Source organism: Strongylocentrotus purpuratus, unplaced genomic scaffold, assembly GCF_000002235.5.
Source record: "Strongylocentrotus purpuratus isolate Spur 01 unplaced genomic scaffold, Spur_5.0 spur5_scaffold_21, whole genome shotgun sequence".
Lineage (NCBI taxonomy): Eukaryota > Metazoa > Echinodermata > Echinoidea > Camarodonta > Strongylocentrotidae > Strongylocentrotus > Strongylocentrotus purpuratus.
This window is the reverse complement of record NW_022145607.1, coordinates 19,210,637-19,233,382: the sequence shown is the minus strand read 5'-3', so window position 1 is coordinate 19,233,382 and position 22,746 is coordinate 19,210,637. Positions and strand designations below refer to the sequence as shown.

Sequence of the window (22,746 nt, the reverse complement as noted above, 5' to 3'; positions counted from 1 at the left end):
AACTTGATAGTCTTGACTCTTTCTCCCTATAATTAAATCAATCTATGAAAGCAAATGTCTAAAGTTCTAGCATTTTATGTACATCCACAAGTTCCAGGTATTCTTGCCACACCCCGGGAAATCAAACGCTACCTGGCTGAAAACCCTTGGCTGGTAGAAGAGCATGTGAAGGATAACTTCAGCCTGGATGATGTACAGAAATGGTTCAAGGAGGAGAGTAGCACCAAGAACAAAGGTGAATCAATAAACCAAGGTCACAGTGAGGAAGAGAGAGACAGAGAGAGAGAGAGAGAGAGACAAAATGGGAGAGAGAGACAAAATGGGAGAGAGAGAAAGAGAAAGACAGAAACAGAGAGAGAGAGAGAGAGAGAGAGATGAGGGAGAAGGGGGTATATTAAAATCACAGTAGATCGAGTATGGGTAAATAATACCAAAAGATGAAAAATTATTGATGTGGAACAGATGAAGGGAACATACATTTTGCCAGGATAGTAGAGAAAATTAAATCTTCTTGTTGAAATTTATCCTTAAAGCAGGAAAAGAACTGTCACTTTAGTGTTCGAGTAAAAAAAAATGTGCTAAATTTCCTTGGGTTGTAAACAGGGATAAATATATAATATAACTGTATAGCTGGATATTAATACTGCGCACAAAATTTAGATTAGCTGAAACCTAGTAAATGTAAAGGTTTCTTTTCTTTTCTGTACTTGAACACAGGAAAAAAGGAGAGGCCTTCTTCAGTGAAGGAAGGCAACTTGTTGGTGAGTGAAATCTTTGTAGTATAAATATATGTTAAAATTAAAGTAAGATAAAGGAAGAACCAAAGCATGCTGGGAGAAATATGAATCATAGTCAGTTTGATGTCAGCATTGGTACATTTCTGAAAAGTATACAGTATTAACTCCAAAGTATTAAATCATATTCTTAAATATATGAATATTGACGTAGTACTTGATACAATATCTGGGACCATATTCTTGATAGTTACTGGAACTCGAATAAAAATTAACAGATTTAAACGTAAAACCACAGTGAGTCATTACCTAATTTCTTTAGATAGATAACTGTGCATGGGCAGAATCAACAAAGCTCCTAACCAGTAAAAGTGTCTATTCCTTGCGATGCAGATAATATATGTTACAATTGTTCAAGGGCAATATCAAACTCAATTGGAAGATGAAGATGCTAAAAAAAAAAATCAATCCCGACCTTCACAATCAATTGAGCTTTTCATAGAATTTTTAACAGCTGGTTACAGAGTACACACTTGGGTTCTATCATGACTTCATATCTAAGGAAGATATTGGTCTTACATAATAAATAAACATAACACAATGATTTTTATTTGACATCCCGTATGAAACATGATATGAGTCGTACATATACTTGTACATAACATTTTAAGTAGGTTCACTTTCTATTTTCCTTATTCATTGATTAACATAACATTCTTTTATCTCATTAAGTACTATTATTCAGGATTATTTACTCTAATATATTAAATAAGAAATGTTAATGTTTTGTCAAAGGTATTATGCTTCAACTACTTATGCATAGAATATGAATTAAAACAATCGATCTATCAATCAATCACACTCATTCTTATGTTTATGAATATTCAGGATGAACCCTATGTTAATACAGATACTATTAAATTTTTGTGTTTATGATGCAGGTTTATGAAAAGTTTGATTGAAACTATAAAAAAAAAAATTGAAAAAGAAAGTCAAAAATCATTGATCGTTTGACAAATTTCCACCCATTTTATTCTCAACACAATGAAAGAAAGAACACACATTTCCTTTTTTCATTTTAGATGAAAACAAAAGTTTGCTTAAAGCTTACACTGTTACAGTACCTATTTAAAAAGAAAAATAATTTGATACTTTTTGTAGACAATTTTTCATTCATTTTAAAATGGAAATACTAATAAAAGCATTCTTTAAACCTGGACCCGTTGCATACAACTTACCATTGATGGTAACTTTACCATCATTGGCAACTACCATGGTAACAGGGCTCAACAGCCAATCAAATTCAAGGTTTTCATGGTAGTTACAATTGATTGCAAAGTTACCACCAATGGTAAGTATGTGCAATGGGGCCCTGAAATTTACAATCCTTGTACATGTAGTGTCCAAAAACGGGTGATGACATCAAGACTTTCCTTGTGGACATGGTGGAGAGAATCGAGGAACATGATGGCATACCAGACGTCCTATATCAGCTCAGCTCCAACATCTCAACAGGTAAAATGGTTTCATGAGAATCACAAGGACATTACTTAGAGCCTATGACACCAAATTAATGCCCTTTTGGTACTTAACAGATGCTATGGTTATTGTTGATGGATGAGTCAATATTTACAATTTTAAATTGACATGTAAAAAAAAAAAATTTACTAAAACATTTCTGTAAAGCCAGTTGTATCCAGGAACTTTATTATTCTTATTTTTAAATTGATCAACATTTTTACTACATGGATAACACCTATGGATATGCTTTTGAATTTAAGAAGGAACATTCATGCAATTTCTATGACAGGTAAATAATATATACAGCAGCATTATTTTGTAAACTCACTATACAATGCCAGCGATACACTGTAAAAGAGAAATGATGCTGATAAACTTTGGCAGCTTTATATAAGGGGGTACAAATGAGCGTAACAGTACATTTTGCAGTATTTTCAGATGGCTTTCAGAAATAGCATCTTACGTTGAATATATTTTTTACTAGTTTATTTTTCTTTTTCATACAGCTGTTAAAGCTGATGAAGTTTTCCTTTTCATGGTTGGTGCACAGGAAAATGTAAGTAAAAATTATTTTTAGGACACGCTTCAAATAAAAAAATCAGTCTATTACTAGCATTATATATTTGTATTTGTAAACTTTCAGCTTTATTAGGTATTTTTAACAAAATTAAATTTCATGAGTTTTCCCTATTTTCATGAAAAAGAGAGAAAAAACAACACTTTAAAGCATCTACAATCTACTCTTGATTGCATAATTGTAGTTGCCATTATATGGAGAAGTGATGCCATTATCCATCCGTGCTCTCTGCAGGATGAACTGTGTAATCATTATTTATATTGGAGGGGGGGGGGTAGAGGGAAGGGGAATCTATGTGCATATTTACCTTTTCGTTTTCCTAAACAAATAATAATAGTCTTCTAGTGCTTCAGTTTGTCATTTTATTTCACTTGAGGCTTGTAATTCTTTACATATTTAAATTACCTTCTTTTGATTTTGTAGAGTTTGTATCTGTGCAGTGAAGGGGAGGAGTGGTAAGTACATGTATTCAAATTTCATTTTTAGGTAACAATACTATAGAGTGTTACAAGGGAACAGTTGTTGAAAATCCTGAATTTAGTCAAATAATCATAAACTCTAACCCAAAATAGTATCATAGAAGATGCAATAGTGAGAAGAGTCATACGACAAAACATGTAGACCCTGGAAATGAAACCTCATCAGTTTGAGTATATTGGTTGAATTTTTTTGTTTGTTATTTTTTGTTTAGATGTTGACTGTGTTAAATGACCGACATACTTGTAGAGTAAAAATGAGATTTAAAACCTGATTGTGATTCTACATTATAATCTACAAGCATATTTCTTACTTGGAATCCAAGCCCTCATTTGTGATCAATGCATTGAAAAGATGGACAATTATACTGGTGAATTGAGTACAAAGTTGTAAGGTCATTTAGTACGTCAAGAGAAAGTATACTTGTAAATGCTGTTGATTTATTCTATTTAGCATCCAGTTAACTCCCTTTGCTCCAATTGATCCTGGAACAAACATCGTTGCTCATGTAGCCCACAGCAGGCAACCAGTATTTTCAGAGGACATCTTAGGAGTGAGTCATATATGTCTCATTGCTCTATGTATTCAATATTTTCATTTTTTATTCTTTGTTCCTATTTGAATATACTTATCATGTTTGGTATTGCCATTAGAGAAAGTTTGACATATATGGAAATAAAAAGGTAAATCTTTCACTTTATTTCGAATTTTGTTGATTTATAAATGCTTATATTCTATAACCTCAATTTCCAATTCCATGTATATATATGTCCAGTATCTGTATCATTTTAATTGCAGCTTTGGAATTGCATGGGAATATTTACTTCATGATCCCTATCTGATGTTAGTTTTCAGGACTTCAATTATTCAATCATTAACTTGAATTGCATGATGTACACCTCTATATCTTGTTCTTAGACCTACACATTTAGTGTGCTGAAAGCCAGAAGGGTATTTAGTACAGTGTAGTATAGTTTTTACATATAATTGCACTTTTGGCTTTCAGCAAACCATGCACATGAACACGTATTAAATGAATTGTCTGTTGATTTCTCCATATTTTTGACATTTCATAAAGTAATCGAGAGCAAAAGAAAGAGTTGATGAATGAAATCATATATAGCCCTAACAATCCATTCCTCCTAAATAACATCATCATGTTTTGATAATGCAGGATGAGCGCTTCCCATTAGGGACTGGCCGGGATGGTAGTCTAGCCAAGTCTGTCCTGAGTCTCCCTCTCATTCAACCCAATGGAGAGATTGTGGGTGAGTCAATCAATAGCTGCCCTTAAGGATTAAGGCAGCTTAAAGGTCATGTTTCTTATATTTAAATTTGACCTTTGTGTTATGATAACTTTCTGAATTCATACAATGCTTAATGCATCAAAATATATACCCATGTCTCATAACTTCTTTGTATTATGTACAATGCTTTTTTATATGTGACATAAACACATCAATTGACAAATTTCACACAAAAATATTGTTGCTTTGTAGCCTTTTACAAAGAAACTCACTCCTTTAACTTTCTGAACTTTTGTGAAACAGATTTGTTTTGATCTTATGTTTAATTATTTTGTTGGCATTGTGTCTATAGACATTTGTAATCCAGTATCATGAAGCAAATAATCACTTATTATTTAATGGTTGAAAATACACAGAAGCTAGTAGCATGCTTCTTCAGCAAATACAAAAAAGGAACATAAAACAACAAAAGCAACACCTAAAAGTGACACATGCTGGCTGACCAGTTATTGAAAAGGACGGTATGCTCATGTTAACCTTTCATTGTATTTCTATGCTACACAGCTGTGATTGAGTTGAGTCGGCAAGTTGGCAGCCCACCCTTCACGCAACAAGAAAAGCAGGTGTGCAACGTTTCTTTGTAAATTAAAAATGTCATCCAAAAGAAAGAAAATTCATAATTTTCATAGAGTGTATCTCTTGTTTATTACAAGTTTCTCCATGGTAAATCACAACCAAGAAAGGTTTGAAGTTGCGGGTACCTGGCAGGGATTAATTTCCTGTAATGCTAGAGAGCCGTAATGGCAGCACAGCTAAATCCGGGGTAATAATCTCCAAGTTTGGAAGCGCTTAGAGACTTTATTGTACATTTGTGCTATATAAAAGCTGAGTATTATTATTATTATTTATTGCTGTCTGGAGTTTAAAGTCTGTTGGAGCATCCAGGGTATCCGTTGTTGCTGTCTTATAATAGAGATATGCCCTTCGAATATCCACAGATTGCAGGAACCTACTTCACTTGGGTGGCCATTGCTTTGGACAAAATTCAGGTAAATTTGCAGTATATGTGAGCAATACCAGTATCAATTATTTATCAACCTGTTTTTATGCCTCCGCCACCGAAGGTGGTGCCGGAGGCATCATGTTTTCGGGTTGTCCGTACGTCCGTCCCGTTTGACCGTTATCACAATATCTCAAGAACCATTTAAGATTTAAACTTCAAACTTAAGGATAGTATGTATCACCATAGGAAGACGATCTGATTAGATTTTGGAGCACGTATGTCAAAGGTCAAGGGTCACAGAGGTCAACTTATGAAATTCCATACATTGAGATTGTTATCATGATATCTCAAGAACCACTGGAGATTTAAACTTCAAACTTAGTGATAGTGTGTATCACTATAGGAAAACAATCTGATTACATTTTGGAGCACGTAGGTCAAAGGTCAAGGGTCACAGAGGTCAACTTATGAAATTCCATACATTGAGATTGTTATCATGATATCTCAAGAACCACTGGAAATGTAAAAACTTCAAACTTAAGGATAGTATGTATCACCATAGGAAGACGATCTGATTAGATTTTGGAGCACGTAGGTCAAAGGTCAAGGGTCACAGAGGTCAACTTATGAAATTCCATACATTGAGATTGTTATAATATCTCAAGAACCACTGGAGATTTAAACTTCAAACTTAATGATAGTGTGTATCACCATAGGAAGACAATCTGATTAGATTTTGGAGCACGTAGGTCAAAGGTCAAGGGTCACAGAGGTCAACTTATGAAATTCCATACATTGAGATCGTTATCGCAATATCTCAAGAACCACTGGAGAATTTTCACTTCAAACTTAATGATAGTATGTATCACCATATCATAATATCTCAAGAACCACTGGAGATTTAAACTTCAAACTTTAATGATAGTGTGTATCACCATAGGAAGACAATCTGATTAGATTTTGGAGCACGTAGGTCAAAGGTCAAGGGTCACAGAGGTCAACTTATGAAATTCCATACATTGAGATTGTTATCATGATATCTCAAGAACCACTGGAGATTTAAACTCCAAACTTGTTTAAATTGCTCTATGGCGGAGGCATCATTTTCGACTGCGCGCAGTCAAAATTCCATCTAGTTAATATTTGTTTATGTGTGTATGAAGATGTTTTTGTGTAACATAGCAATGCAGAAAAAGCAAATGCAACACTTTGCATGTTTGGCAGCTTGTTCTTACAAGATTGCTTTCAGATTGAAGCTGCCATTTTTAATTTTAAAAATACACTTATTGTTGATATAGCATATAGCGCATGTCAAACTTGTAAGTTTCCAGGGGCCTAACTAATTGTGCACCTCACAGCAGAACTTCAACTTTGAACCCAACATTTTTTGGGCAAAAATATTCTTCTTTTAAAAAATCCAGTTTGAATGCATGTCAGGTTATTTATACAATGTTCAAACAAAAATTTTTTATCAATTCAGGCATTTTCATCCAGTAAATTTTGTCGGGCACCTTAAAATATCATACAGGTTTGCAATGGTCTCATGAAACAGAGGGAGTTCAATGATTTCCTTCTGGAAGTATCTAGGTAAAACAAATGTTCAGGGAGTTAAACCAACAGTTGATAAGTTTATTTATGAGAGAGTTTTTTTAATGTAGCTATAGAGGTTTTTCTTTGCTTTGCTAATCATTTTCCATAGTTGTAATCCATTATATCATTAAAGTTGTTCAACTAGTTCAGCTTATCAATTTGTTTTTAAGAGTTCTTGAGAACATTGTTGTTGTTCATATGTTTTAAACAGACACCAGTTCTTCAAATACGTTTGTATATTTTTGTTCCTGTTTCAGGTAGAAAATATGCAGTATGTAAATGTACATGTGTTGTGCTCATCAAAGTAAATCACAATGAAATGGGCATAAACACATTAATACTCAAAAAGGATTGTTTCCATGTCATCATGCATTTCATGAAACTTTTGCATGCTTGTGTTTGATTGATTTGTTAAATGCAACTTTTGCCAAGTGTGGTTTAGTGTTGGTATTTGATTCTTTTATCCTTGTTGGGTTCTATAGATGCATTCTTTTGATTTTTAAAGTCAATGCTGGTTTGTGGCAATATCAACGTATTTATGTTCATGACTTTTGTTGTTGTTTCAATGTTATTCTTCTAGTTATGTTTGGAAAAATTCATGTATTCAGAGCTGTATAGCACCAAGACTATACAGGTGAAGTAGTATGTAAAATACAAAAGTTGTTATATATAAGATTGCTTAAATGTATGTTTCTGCTGCAGGGTAATCTTTGATGACATTGTTGCGATCGATGACCTCAGCCAGCACATCATGGTAAGTTGAGTCCTTATGAATCTTATTAAAGCAATCTTCAGTATTGTAAGTATAGATTATATTCTGGCAGGTTAGGAATAGAGCTGATTGAAGATAACAATTCTTAGTCCTGCATAATAAGCATACATAACACACAATGATTTTTATTTGACACCTGCAGTATTCCATCCCTTATCGTAAAGTATGAAGTACTGGTTGACACAAAGCAATATGAAGATTTTATATCCTGAACATTGTAACGTTTAATGTAACATCTCTTCCAATATATTTTCCTTCATATTCTGTAGAATACTCTTGTAAAATATTAAATTAAAAAAAATCAAGATCACATATTTTAAGTGCCTGGTAAATCAAGAAATAAAACTTGTAGGAACATCACCGAGCAATATACCGCAAATCAATTTTCCTTAATTAAAGCAAGTGTCACATTATTATTATTATTATTATTATTATTATTATTATTATTATTATTATTATTATAAATAAATACATTATCTTAGGCACTCCAATCACTATCTCTTTAATTCGATCATATCTTTTTTTAAAAGCTACATTATATGGATGCAACACCTTCATCAATACATCACTTTTCATTTTCTGAATACTCTATCTCACAGATGTTTGCTAAGAGCCTAGTGAGTGCAGACCGGTGCGCTCTCTTCTTGGTAGACACTGAAACAGAAGAGCTGTACGCTGACCAGTTTGATGATGGCCTAGACAGGGACGGGAAACCAGTCTTTGTCAAGAAGAGCCAGATCAGGTCAGAAATATATCTCTCAATCATCCTCTATACTGAGTATCAAAATAAAGTGTTGTGGGGTTTTTTGTGGGAGGGGGGGGGGGGGGGTATTCTGCACACAACTCGTGAGCAACCCCAATAATTGGTTTAAAGTCAAGTTGTGTTTTTTGCATTGAACATATCAAATCAAAATTTGTTGTGCAAGCCTTTTTGTAAAGTGCTCTTTTTAGAAGAACAATTACATCCAAATATACATTAACAGAGACGCCAAGTTCAAAGATCAGCTATGCGTGACATTTTCATGACTCGGCGCGAGGGTGTGAAACTTGTAGCTCTGCACTAAATGTGTTCAAAATTCACAAAATGATGTTGATATACACTTAATTGTACTAAAAGTACACTAAATACATCAAATACGTTATATATTATTAAAAATACATGTGCACTAAAGATGATTCAATTACAATGAATTAAGGTGAAATATTGCTAAACATATCAAATTGATTGGCCTCGTTCTTTCAACAGACAAGCAATTAAAGTATGCTTAAGAAACTGAAAGATGCCTAATTCACACAAGATGCAAAAGATCATGCACATCAAAAATGTTCTAAACCTTAAAGGAACCACTAGTAAATCTTTGAAAAAATTTCTTGAGTGCTTCTTATCCCCGGCCCCCCCACTCAGAGGTCGGAATGACCGCATGCGTGTTGCCAAAATGTCCGGTAAAGGGGTACTTTTCGTGCGACAAAGTCCGGCCCGAGAATTGTAAAAAAAAGGGGTGTATTTGACTTTTCACCCGGAGATTTCTTCAAAAAGGGGGTGTTTTTCTTTTTTTTCTCTCATCTCTTTGGACTCCTGAGAAATTATTCCAAATTTAGGGGGGTACATTGAGCATTTTTCCTGATTTAGGGGGGTCTCCAAGGCAGGAAAAGCCCGCGAAAAGCCCGCGAAAGGGGGGTTCGGAAATGTTGGCAGTCCTCAGATAGGGGGTGCTTTCAAAAAGAGGGTACGAGCATATGCGTAACCTAAATAACACTGAGTGGGGGGGCCGGGTTCTTATCTAATCATGTGATGTATGTTTACATTTTACCTGTGTTATGTTTTTGTGCTAGGTTCCCATTGAGTAGAGGCATAGCTGGACATGTCGCTAAGACCGGTGATATTGTCAATATTCCAGATGCTTACCAAGATCGAAGATTCAACAGGTTTGGTTTCCATTTTTCCTTCTTTACCTCCTTTTGCACTCTTCATCTAGTTCATGATATTCCTTCCAATATGGTCATACAAGAAGAGTGTCTTAAACAGATTTTCCTTTAATTGTAAAATATTACAACCTAATAAATGCCTAGATCACATGTACACCGGGCCCTGTACGACTTTCCCTTCCCGGCTACTTGCCGTGGATTTTAGAGACCGTACGGCACCCTTCTGATTTTCATTTCTACAGCATGTGTGATCACATTCTGCGGCGCCCGGGAGGCATCCTGCAAAACTCTTCCCATATTTACAAATAAAATACCTCCTATGAACCCTTATCATTGTTCTACCACTGTTTACATAGTTAAGGGTGGCGGTGAATTTGGTACACTTCTAATTTTCTGGGGTGGGACTGAGTCATCACCCACAATATGTACATTAAGTAGAGGAAGATGACCGTTGAATAACCTCCATTATCAATGTCACTCATTTGTGTTCTTCTCCAATGTATACAGGGAGGTGGACGTGAAGACGGGCTACTCCACCCGCTCCATCCTGTGTATGCCCATCACCAGTCACGGTCTCATCATCGGCGTTGTCCAGATGATCAACAAGATGGGTCAAGACGGTCAGACCACCGCCTTTGACCAGACGGATGAGAGTAACTTCAAGATCTTTGCCATGTACTGTGCTCTAGCACTTCACTTCTCCAGGGTAGGTCCTAGCTTCTCAAGGCTTGTGCACATCGTAGCGTATTGAGAGACATAGTTGTGACACGCACATCTACGCATACGCAAGCGCGGTCATAAATTAAATCATGATGCTCCAACATACACATACAATCTCTATGAGATGAGAGGGAACTATTTGGAGCTTCATAAATTGACACATTAAAATGCTCAAACATGTAAATGAACCTCGCAATGATTGCAATCGGGGCTTGTGGGCGGGTCGATGAGGTGGTAGCTCCACCAATCAGAAGTAACTCCCAGTGATGTAACTATCTATCTCAAGTAGCTATGGTTCACATATGTGCCAGTAAACCATTGTGATGAAGGGCACTGGGCTTATTGACACACAGAACAATGTGTACGCAGGAGACATGGTTGCTACTTTTTACCTGTTTAAAAGATGCTTATCTGTTGTATAGAGTTAAAACCAGTAACGTCCCAGTAATATTGTGTTTCTAAGTCTACATCTTTAGTAGATAGCAATTCAGTTACAGCTTGTAAATGCTTTTGAGACGTGAACCTTGATTCAACAAAATTTTCCAAAGGGTCTAAAAAGATTGTTTTGTCAAAGCTGAACAGAATAAATGAACATACTCAACTACTTGAGTCTACATGTATGTTGTTCTACATCTTCTAAAGATAGCAGGGCAAATAGAAGCCAATTTTATAATATTCGCGGTACATTAAATTTTGTGGATTTTGTGTTAAGATCGTTATGTGCGAATTATAGAACTCGCGAAAATATAAGCATGACTTCTTATGCATATTTTGAATGGGCTGAATTGCGAGCAACGCAAAGTTAAGAACCTGCAAGTATTTTTTTGGGTCGCTCAGCACAAAAAATTAATCACGCAAAAATAACAGCTTTTAAAGTAATCAAATTTCATGGAGCTTCACAAAGGATATCCAATAAGGCTTTAATATTCTGAGGATAAGAAACCATTGAGTGGCTTAATAGATTGTTTCTAAGTCTACATCTTCACAAGATAGCTTGGCAATTAAAACCTGAAGGTACATTGGAAGGCGCAAACACATTTAAATTCTGAACAGAAAATGTTATGAGAACAACCCTTTAAAAAAAATACACATTCAATATCAATGTAATGAAGTTACAATTCCGGTGTTTACTTTGGCTACATCTACATCTAAGGTAGAGAGCAGGGTCCTTATAACTTGCAGATTAGAACTCAGATTTGAACATTGTTTCAATTGATTTTTGTTTCAAATTGTTTGAAAGATGATGTTAGAAATGGGGAGATCATCGTAATACGTTATATCAATTTTTGAGGTTTTTTGCAACTCTACATCTACTAAAGATAGCATAGATAATACTACTCTAGACATGTATACGTACAGTAGATACATTCAAATGCTCAAGCATCACATTTTTATTGAATTGCTTGTGAAAGGGCTAGCTCATTTCCATTATATACCGTAGACGTACTTGTAGCAAACCTGTTTAAGAACCTAGAGGAGTGTATGCAAGGCATGTTTACAATTCTACTTCTTCAGAAGACAGCAGGGCCCTGTTGCACAAAACTTACCATTGATGGTAACTTTGCCATCAATGGTAACTACCATGGAAACCTTGGTTTTGATTGGCTGTTGAGCCCTGTTACCATGGTAGTTGCCATTGATGGCAGAGCTACAATCAATGGTAAGTTTTATGATACAGGGGCCCAGGTGAGTTACTCACGTTTGCAAATTTTTAGTATTTGAAAAAAATAAAGAACTAATTAGAAGACGTTTCTTGTTGTGGATCTAATTGTACGTACATCATTAACTTTATCTACATTTTCCATTATAGATCTACCGTGATAGCCAGCAGTCGGAGAGAAATCTTGCCGTAGTCCAAGAGCAGCTGATCTACTACACGACATGCAGTGAGCAGCAGGTGGACAGGCTTCTCAATAGCTGGAATAAACAGAGCTTCACAGTACCCACAGAGATAGAACAGTAAGTGTATGGGAATTACTGGAAAGCACATGTAAACATTGGAATGTGTGCGCTTCTTTGGTAGATTTTCAAGTTCAAACAGATTATTCAATTGAAAATTATATTTGGTATCTGCTGAGAAGGTAACTTTAAAATGTTAAACATTGAAACTCTGTCAGATGGAAAACAAAATTAACCCAAAATGAATGATAATTCAAAAGAAAAAAGACAAAAAAGAAGCGAGATGTACATGTATGGAACTCTAAGGAGCAGTTGCATTAACATTTGGGTAGCTACATTCTTCTTGCTGCAAAGCTGTTCATTATAACTTCCTTACATTTGAGATTCTTATTTTGGCAAAGCATTTATGAGAAAAATATCAACAATAACACCAAATAAAGATGATGATGATGATGATAATAATGATGAGGGTATACCTGCATGTAGGTATACAATGTTTTGCCATTATGTTTTTTTTTGTGTGTGTGCAGTTTTTAAGAAGAATATTTGATAATTGAAGGCTTTGGACTATCTAGTAAAATGTTCCACAAACATGTATGTATATATTTTTTTCTATCAGGTTTGACTTTCACAGCAGACCTTACGTGAGTTCATTAAATGAGATATTCATCTACATGGTACAGAAGCTCTTTGGACCATCAAGGTAAGTGTATGTAATATGTAGACTGCTCAATCCTCCTGCTTCGATACAGAAACCACACGCTTCCCAAAGACAACCGGTGAAAGGAAATATTACTATGTAGACCAAATGGATAATCAATTTTCTTCAGAATGCCTGAAAGCGATAATTTGGGTTTATCGGTCTGGCTGTATGACTTTGTTTCCTTTCATTAGATTAAATTTTCTCTTTTGGGAATCCCCCTGTTTTGCTACTTTGAGAGTTGTCTCAAAGTAATTGAAAATGTATTCTTGTACCCCTTTTTTGCATGCTTCGTAGGTAGAATAAAAGAATAATTGAAAAAAGACTAATGCATGAATGCATGTATACACCAGTCAAGAGAAACACGATAAACGCTTCTACAGCCAGTCCGTTGGTCTTTATATTCATAAATTCCCTTTCATACAGGCTTTTAAGCAAAGACTAAGGGAAACTAAAGGGGGCAGTGTCTGTACATATGCATGCAAGTTATTGCATTTCTTCAACTTAAGTTAAGGCATGTGTCCATTATCATGAAGCTGATTAGTGAATTAAATTTGTGCTAATTTGATTTGATCATTTCTCACATAACAGTTTGGTCACAAAGATACAACATATTGATAGGTTTTGTTAAAAGGAACCCCCCCCCCCACCCCCCCCCCCCCCACCCCCAAACAAAGAAGTAAAAATAGCATACTCCCAATCCCGATTAGTCTGGTTAGTATTATATCCACTGTCTCTCCCAGTTTTATATAAAGTTGACAAAATAGCTATAATGACAAGTTCAGGATTTTTCTATATACAGATTGGTAATTAGCAAATATTGTACAAATTTAATGAGACCTCATGTAATTTATTCCTACATCCCCCCCCCCCCCAGCTTTGACCTGACGACTCTAGCTCGATTCATCCTGACTGTCAGGAAGCATTACAGGCTGGTGCCATTCCATAACTTCTGTCATGCCTTTGATGTGTGTCATTGCATGTTCATGATTCTCTTGCACAGTGAAGGCAGATTCACAGATGAGGAGGTGGGTTTAATAGTCAAGAAAAAACTTTAAGAATACATCATTCCATGGATTCATCTGTAAATGTACTTGAGATAAAAAAAAAAAAAATAGGCTGGTCCCGTTCTATAACTTCTGTCATGCCTTTGATGTGTGTCAAATTATTCATGCTTCTTCTACACAGTGAGGGAAGATTCCCAGATGAAGAGTTAGGCTAGTTGTAATCATATTTACAGTGAAACCTGTTTATAAAGAACGCTCAAATGGGACAAGAAAAGGGATCTTAATAGGCAGATGGCCTTCATGTACAGGTTTCTGTAATGCATGTAGCATTGGAAACATTTATTCAAGGATTTTTTTTGTTTAAATGTGGTCTTTATAGACGGACATGTGTACTATATACACCTGTAAGAAGCCACCAATATTATTTTTATTATCATTATTAAGTGGTCCATCTATGCAGAGGGTCACTGGAGCAGGTTTTAATATAATTGTGTTTCTCAATAAAAGTCGTGTTATTAATTGTGCCTCCCATACATGCAGTAAGTTGTCATGCTTAATCAGTTTCATACAGTATGTCATTTTTCCAAACAATACTCTTGAGGACGAAACTACATCTTAAAGTTAGTTACAATGTTGATACCATCCCAAAATAGAACAGATAAGTTCATAATGAAAATTGCATAGAAATTCAAATTCCAATTGAATATTACAGGTAAAATAAATCTTTTTGGTTCAAGCTAAATTGACCTCTAAAAGCTTTGTTTGTGGTGAAATGCAAGAAATTAAACTTTCTTCACTCTATTACAACCCAGATGTATGCCATGTTCTTTGGGAGTATTTGCCATGACATGGACCACCGTGGATTGACCAACAGCTTCCATGCCAAGTTTGGAACCCCTCTCGGTAAACTCTACTCATCCTCCATCATGGAGAGCCATCACATTGCAATGACCATCTCCATCCTGCATCGGGAGGGCTTCAATGTGTTCTCTCATCTCCCACCCGACACATTCAAGAAGGTTGGTATATTGCTTGATTGGTTGTCTGGTTGATTGATTGATTGATTGATTGATTGATTGATTGGTTGTATGGATGATTGATTGATTGATTGATTTAAGAGACATCACTTTGCAATGACCGTCTCCATCCTGCATCGAGAGGGCTTTAATGTGTTCTCTCATCTCCCACCTAACACATTCAAGAAGGTTGGTATATTGCTTGATTGGTTGTCTGGTTGATTGATTAATATTTGATTGAATGATTGATTTAAGAGACATCACTTTGCAATGACCCTCGATCGATCTCCATCCTGCATCGAGAGGGCTTTAATGTGTTCTCTCATCTCCCACCTGACACATTCAAGAAGGTTGGTTTGTAATGATTGATTGATTGACTGGTTTAATCTTGATTGGTTGTTTGGTTGGTTGATTATTATTTGATGATTGATTGATTGGTTTAAGAGACATCACTTTGCAATGACCGTCTCCATTCTGTATCAAAAGGGTGCACAAGGTAGGTACATGTTCTCTAATATTCCACATTCAAGAAGGTTAGTTGCAATTGACTGATGGAATAATTCATTTTGACTGATCGGTTGATTAACTGATTTAGTGAATGTTTCATTGATGAATTAAGTGATTGATTTTTTAATGGGTAATTGGTTGATGATTTGAAAGGCATTGTTTTGTGACGAATTTGTTTACTTATTGCTTGGTCCATTGATTGATGGTTGACTAGCCGGAGGATCGATTTGGATAGATTGACTAATTTAGTGACTGGCTGGAATGCACCTCCGTGGAGTAGACACATACATGCCAACTGTTCAGATTAAAGAGGAACATTCCTCTTTTTGGGAGAAGATAATTATCATTTTAATGCAGGTGTTCCTCTTCCTGTACAAATTTGTCTGTAGTATTAAATAGGAGAGTTAGGATTGTTCCTCTTTTTTTTGAAAATAGCATAATTTGTACAGATTTCTGATTTTCAAATGTTGGCATGTATGTAGACAGTGTGTATGTTAAGTGGAGAATCACCCTCATCTACCGAAAAATATTTTTACAGTGGCTGATTCGAAAACATGAAACAATATAACACTTTTCATCAGTGAATTATTAAACCTGTCTTGCCTCCTTCAAAAGATCCCATAAAATACTTCTTCCCTCAGTAACCAAATGCGATTTACCTTTTTGGTAATGAGTCTACTGTCTACCGGTATGTATTTTACGTCGCATTCTGTAGTTTTGTGAGCACTGGTAACTACTTATTATTTTTAGCGCTCCAAAATGATGAATATTATCATATTTTTAATAGAATCCTAATTGAATCCAGTATACTGTAAACTGCTTTGTTCAGAAGGGTGTAATAGAAAGGTGATATGTAAACACCGTTGCTATCGTTGTCTTTACTATTCAGATAGTGGATCTGATCCAAGATATCATCATGTCGACAGACCTTACAAACTTCTTCCCAAACCACAAGGAGCTCTCCAAGCTGCTGGTTGCTCAAACCTTTGATTGGACCATAGATCATCACAGGTTAGAGCATGGACCTACTTTGATTTTTGTTTAAATGTCTAGTATGAGGTTGTTACTGTACCCTAACAATAATAATAGCATTAATAACGGTTTCTTATAAAGTGCTTTACGTGAATATTGCATGTAAACGCAACAAATTTACTTTTGGACCAACAAATTTCGAATTTGAGTAGGTCCATGGTTATAGACTCTCTAGAATAGGATGTCAAACTTTGAGTATTGCATTTATAAGAAATAGTTTGTTGAATTATGTAATTCCTAAATAGATTTTAGAATACAGACAGACATGATAATGATCTGTTCCCTCTTTTCTCTTTCTCTCTCACTCTCTTCCTCATCTCCTTTTATCTCTCTGGAACCTTGATTATAATGACCCATTTTCCTCTAGAATATGATGTCAAAATATTATTCTTTTGAATACTGTAATACTTTAAGAATAAATTAGTGAAAAACATTTTTTTTTAAATTTCTAGTATAAGGTTGTACCCTAATAATAATAATAACATTAATAACTGTTTCTTTAATATAAAGCGATTTACCAGTTACAACATATACAATCAAAGCGCTCACAGTATTATGAGACAAACATAAACATTTTATATAGAGTTCTTTTTCTTAATTCGTCTATTTCTCACTTTCATTTTTTCTATATTTCTCTCTCTCTTTCTGTTGATCAACACATCTCCTTTCTTGTATTCCTTTTGGTGCTTGTAATGAATAAATCATGGTTTGATTGATAAATCATTCATATACTTCTTTTGGGCCTGCAAGTAAATGCTTTAGGGTGACAGTGTTTTCCATGCTAACCTTGGTTGCAGCTTGTGTGTGTTTAAATTAAAAAAAATGAAAAAAATGAAAATGTTCTTAATAAATGTTTTATCCACTTTGATCACACCTGGGCCGGTTGCATAAAACTTACTACTGATGGTAACTTTGCCATCAATGGCAACTACCATGGTAACAGGGCTCAACAGCCAATCAAAATCAAGGTTTCCCATTGACTCATACCATTGCATGATGGCAAAGTTAATTACCATCAATTATAAGTTTTGTGCAACGTGCCCTGGAGATTAAGAGAGTATGTTAAGATTGAATCATAATCTCATATCATTCAGATGGAGCATTCGTAACATGTGCATGACGGCCTGTGACCTTTGTGCCTCAACCAAGATGTGGCCCATTCAGCAGCAGATTGTCGAATGTCTCTACGAAGAGTTCTACAGTCAGGTAGTTCAAGCATAGTTCTCCAAAGCCTTGTTCGTCAAGCTTTACTGCATGATTGAGCCAACTGCTGCCATGCAACAGCTAGTGATCGAAATATTGATTTGTTGATGAATGGCAACAGGCAATGTTGTGCAAGTACAATGTGGCTATTAAGGGGTAAAGTACTCTTTTTTGTAGACTACAGCTGTATGTGTGACACATTGAATGGTACGATCATATTTCATGAGCGTCCGGGAACAATACAAAATTGTAATGATAAAGAGTATCTGTAAACCGCCATTCATTGAATGAGGGTGACATGGAAGAAAAAAAAAGACAATTTTTTTCATTATACCTCACTAGACATAGTGTTGGGATTTGTTAGGGTTAAGAATGTTATCTTATACTAACCTCTTATCGTAAAGTTACTTGAGCCTTAACATGGACAAGGAATTTAATCAGAACTAATTATGGAAAAGATGGATAGAACCCATCTACTATTTCTTTGGGTTGCTTTTAAATTATATATTTTTTTCTTTCCAGAAAAGATTCTTAAAGTAAAATCAGCATCAAAACAACTTCAAAGATAGAGGTATTTCATAAGGAGAAAAGAAACTGAAGTAAACTGTAACATTAGTCATTTTAGCTATAATGGGTTTAAAAGCTTATATTCTAAATGACGCATTTAAGGAAGACGGAGAAGAAATCAACTAATGAGGATAAATGCACAATTATGACAGACCTGAGCACTATACAAAAAATACTTTTAGTGTTGTCTCTGTTAATCCTACTTTGATTATAATGATTGTGCGTTTTTTTTCTTCTAAAAACACTTTGTTTGCATTCTTTCCCTCTAGGGTGATATTGAAAAGGAGAGAGGGGAAACCCCTATTCAGATGCTGGACAGAGACAATCAACCTAACCGTGCACAAGAACAGGTATATACTAAGAAGTGAATGAATTCTAGCTAGCAAAGAATCAATAACACATTAAAAACAATTTCATTTGTAATAATAAAGTATTTCCAAAGGGTTTCATGCACAGCTTAATAGCTTGGACTGAAAATATGTAATATTGGTTAAGGTAAGGTTTAGGAAGAATGAACCATTCACCTGGGCCCCGCTGCACAAAACTGACCATTGATGGCAACTTTGCCATCAATGATAACTACCAAGGAAACCTTGATTTTGATTTGCTGTTGAGCCCTGTTACCATGGTAGCTGCCATTGATGGCAAAGTTACCATCAATGGTAAAAGTTTTGCAACAGGCCTTGTACACTCAACCTTACATATAATATGATATACAAATAATTCTTGTGATGAATTTATTATGATAGACCGAGATGGCCAGCATGACCTCTGAAAATATTAGTGAAAAATATTTTACAACGCCTTTTCTGATGCAACAATACTAAAATAAGCTATATATACTGCTTAATAAAATAAATATCAGCATTTGCAATTAGTGATGTTTTCTTCATTCAGACATTACAAAACAAAAAATCATTCAAAATCAACATCTTGCACATTGGAGTATTTAGCCCATCTTGTTAAAGTAATTCTTCACACTGAAAGAAAATTACCAGCCCCATTTCTTGTGGTTCATGATAGATTGAGTTCCTGACCAATGTCTGCCTGCCATGCTTTAGTGATATAGCGGACATGCTGCCTGAATCTCAACCTCTCTTGTCAGGATGCAAGTAAGTTCTGATTCCTATGCTGTTTTTATTATGCCTCCGCCACCGAAGGTGGTGCCGGAGGCATCATGTTTTCGGGTTGTCCGTCCGTACGTCCGTACGTCCCGTTTGACCGTTATCACAATATCTCAAGAACCATTTAAGATTTAAACTTAAGACTCGGGAATAGTATTTATCACCATAGGAAGACAATCTGATTAGATTTTGGAGTACGTAGGTCAAAGGTCACAGGTCACAGAGGTCAACTTATGAAATTCCTTGTATTGAGTTTGTTAGCGCGATATCTCAAGAACCATTTGAGATTTAAACTTCAAACTTAAGGATAGTATGTATCACCATAGGAAGACGATCTGATTAGATTTTGGAGCACGTATGTCAAAGGTCAAGGGTCACAGAGGTCAACTTATGAAATTCCATACATTGAGATTGTTATCATGATATCTCAAGAACCACTGGAGATTTAAACTTCAAACTTAGTGATAGTGTGTATCACTATAGGAAAACAATCTGATTACATTTTGGGTCACGAGGTCAAAGGTCAAAGGTCACAGGGCTCATTATGTATGCAAAAACAGCTTGTGATCGCGTTATCTGAACAACCGATTGATGGATTCCTGCCAAACTTTGGTCATGTATGTATCTTGCAGAGCTGATGAACTGATTAGATTTTGGGGTCACGAGGTCAAAGGTCAAAGGTCACAGGGCTCATTATGTATGCAAAAACAGCTTGTGATCGCGTTATCTGAAGAACCGATTGATGGATTCCTGCCAAACTTTGGTCATGTATGTATCTTGCAAAGCCAATGAACTGATTAGATTTTAGGGTCACGAGGTCAAAGGTCACAGCACACATTGTGTATGCAAAAACAGCTCGTGATCGCCTTATCTCAAGAACCGATTGATGGATTCCTGCCAAACTTAGGTCATATATGTTACTTGCAGAGCTGATGAACTGATTAGATTTTGGGGTCATGAGGTAAAGGTCAAGGTCATGCGGCTCATTATGTATGCATCATTAGAACAGATTGATGGATTCCTGCCAAACTTAGATCATTTATGTATCTTGCAGAGCCAATGAATGGTTCATAAGATCAAAGGTCATGGGCTCATTATGTATGCAAAAATAGCTTGTGGACGCATTAGAACTGACAGATGGATTACTATTTAACTCAGGAAATCTTGCAGAGCCAATGAACTGAGTAGATTTTAGGGTCATGAGGTCAAAGATCAAAGGGTCATATATGTATATGAGAAATTGCTTGTAATCACGATATTCTGAGAACATGTTAATGGATTACAATTGAACTTGAATTTGAAAAATTTCTTCCGTTTCGGTTTGTAAAATTGCTCTATGACGGAGGCATCATTTTCGACTGCGCGCAGTCGAATTCCATCTAGTTTTTAATAGGTTCGTTTCCCCACAATGAATGTACATACCGGTACATGCCATTAGGTTGATCCTGACTCCCATATCCCTTTGAAAGGGGCGAAGGGGCAAATATTGTAAAAATTTGAATTATCACAACTTTCGGGCCGAAATGGTAAGGGCCGGGGTGGTTCAGCATTTTGGAAATATATATTTTTTTTAATAGGTTAGTTTCCCCACAATGAATGTCCATACATGCCATTGATGGATCCTGACCCCCATATCCCTTTGAAAGGGACGTAGGGGCAAATATTGTAAAAATTTGAATCATCACAACTTTCGTGCCGAAATGGTAAGGGCCGGGGTGGTTCAGCATTTTGGAGGAAAATATTATATTTTTTGAATAGGCTAGTTTCCCCACAATGAATATACATACATGCCATTAGATGGATCCTGACCCCCATATCCCTTTGAAAGGGGCGAAGGGGCAAATATTGTAAAAATTTGAATTATCACAACTTTCGGGCCGAAATGGTAAGGGCCGGGGTGGTTCAGCATTTTGGAGGAAAATAATTTTTTTTTTTAATAGGTTAGTTTCCCCACAATGAATGTCCATACATGCCATTAGATGGATCTTGACCCCAATATCCCTTTGAAAGGGGCGTAGGGGCAAATATTGTGATAATTTGAATAAACACCAATTTCAGGCCGAAATGGTAAGGGCCGGGGTGGTTCAGCATTTTGGAGGAAAATATATATTTTTTTTAATAGGTTAGTTTCCCCACAATGAATGTCCATACATGCCATTAGATGGATCTTGACCCCCATATCCCTTTGAAAGGGGCGTAGGGGCAAATATCGTGATAATTTGAATAAACACCAATTTCAGGCCAAAATGGTAAGGGCCGGGGTGGTTCAGCATTTTGAAGGAAAAAATTATATTTTTTGATTAGGCTAGTTTCCCCACAATGAATGTACATGTACATACATGCCATTAGATGGATCCTGACCCCCATATCCCTTTGAAAGGGGCGTAGGGGCAAATATTGTGATAATTTGAATAAACACCAATTTCAGGCCGAAATTGTAAGGGCCGGGGTGGTTCAGCATTTTGGAGGAAAATATTATATTTTTTGAATAGGCTAGTTTCCCCACAATGAATGTACATACATGCCATTAGATGGATCCTGACCCCCATATCCCTTTGAAAGGGGCGAAGGGGCAAATATTGTAAAAATTTGAATTATCACAACTTTCGGGCCGAAATGGTAAGGGCCGGGGTGGTTCAGCATTTTGGAGGAAAATAATTTTTTTTTTTATAGGTTAGTTTCCCCACAATGAATGTCCATACATGCCATTAGATGGATCTTGACCCCCATATCCCTTTGAAAGGGGCGTAGGGGCAAATTTTGTGATAATTTGAATAAACACCAATTTCAGGCCGAAATGGTAAGGGCCGGGGTGGTTCAGCATTTTGGAGGAAAATATATATTTTTTTTAATAGGTTAGTTTCCCCACAATGAATGTCCATACATGCCATTAGATGGATCTTGACCCCCATATCCCTTTGTAAGGGGCGTAGGGGCAAATATCGTGATAATTTGAATAAACACCAATTTCAGGCCAAAATGGTAAGGGCCGGGGTGGTTCAGCATTTTGGAGGAAAATATTATATTTTTTGAATAGGCTAGTTTCCCCACAATGAATGTCCGTACATGCCATTTCATGGATCCTGACCCCCATATCCCTTTGAAAGGGGCGAAGGGGCCAATA

The 22,746-nt window shown here is 35.9% G+C and overlaps 2 protein-coding genes and 1 long non-coding RNA gene across 3 annotated transcripts; all 3 read left to right on the top strand.

Moving 5' to 3' along the window:
• The first annotated feature begins 715 nt into the window (after positions 1 to 715).
• LOC115927899 (cAMP and cAMP-inhibited cGMP 3',5'-cyclic phosphodiesterase 10A-like) lies at positions 716 to 5,200 on the top strand. The gene is made up of 7 exons (XM_030994220.1): positions 716 to 761; positions 2,135 to 2,249; positions 2,762 to 2,811; positions 3,256 to 3,287; positions 3,763 to 3,862; positions 4,484 to 4,577; positions 5,121 to 5,200. The coding sequence occupies exons 2-7, from the start codon at positions 2,177 to 2,179 to the stop codon at positions 5,198 to 5,200; spliced, it is 429 nt and encodes a 142-aa protein (XP_030850080.1). The 5' UTR covers positions 716 to 761; positions 2,135 to 2,176.
• A 333-nt stretch (positions 5,201 to 5,533) lies between these two features.
• Positions 5,534 to 17,904, top strand: LOC105436467 (cAMP and cAMP-inhibited cGMP 3',5'-cyclic phosphodiesterase 10A-like; the record flags this gene model as incomplete). Its single annotated transcript, XM_030994219.1, has 12 exons — positions 5,534 to 5,605; positions 7,088 to 7,146; positions 7,852 to 7,903; positions 8,521 to 8,663; positions 9,755 to 9,847; positions 10,355 to 10,553; positions 12,378 to 12,526; positions 13,086 to 13,169; positions 14,044 to 14,194; positions 14,986 to 15,192; positions 16,586 to 16,707; positions 17,823 to 17,904. Coding segments are annotated over exons 1-12 (1,413 nt in total), but the record flags the coding sequence as incomplete, so codon positions are not given.
• On the top strand, positions 17,905 to 19,605 carry LOC100893237. The gene is made up of 3 exons (XR_972203.1): positions 17,905 to 17,934; positions 18,768 to 18,848; positions 19,522 to 19,605. It is a non-coding gene; the product is annotated as an uncharacterized LOC100893237 (long non-coding RNA).
• The last annotated feature ends 3,141 nt before the right edge of the window (positions 19,606 to 22,746 follow it).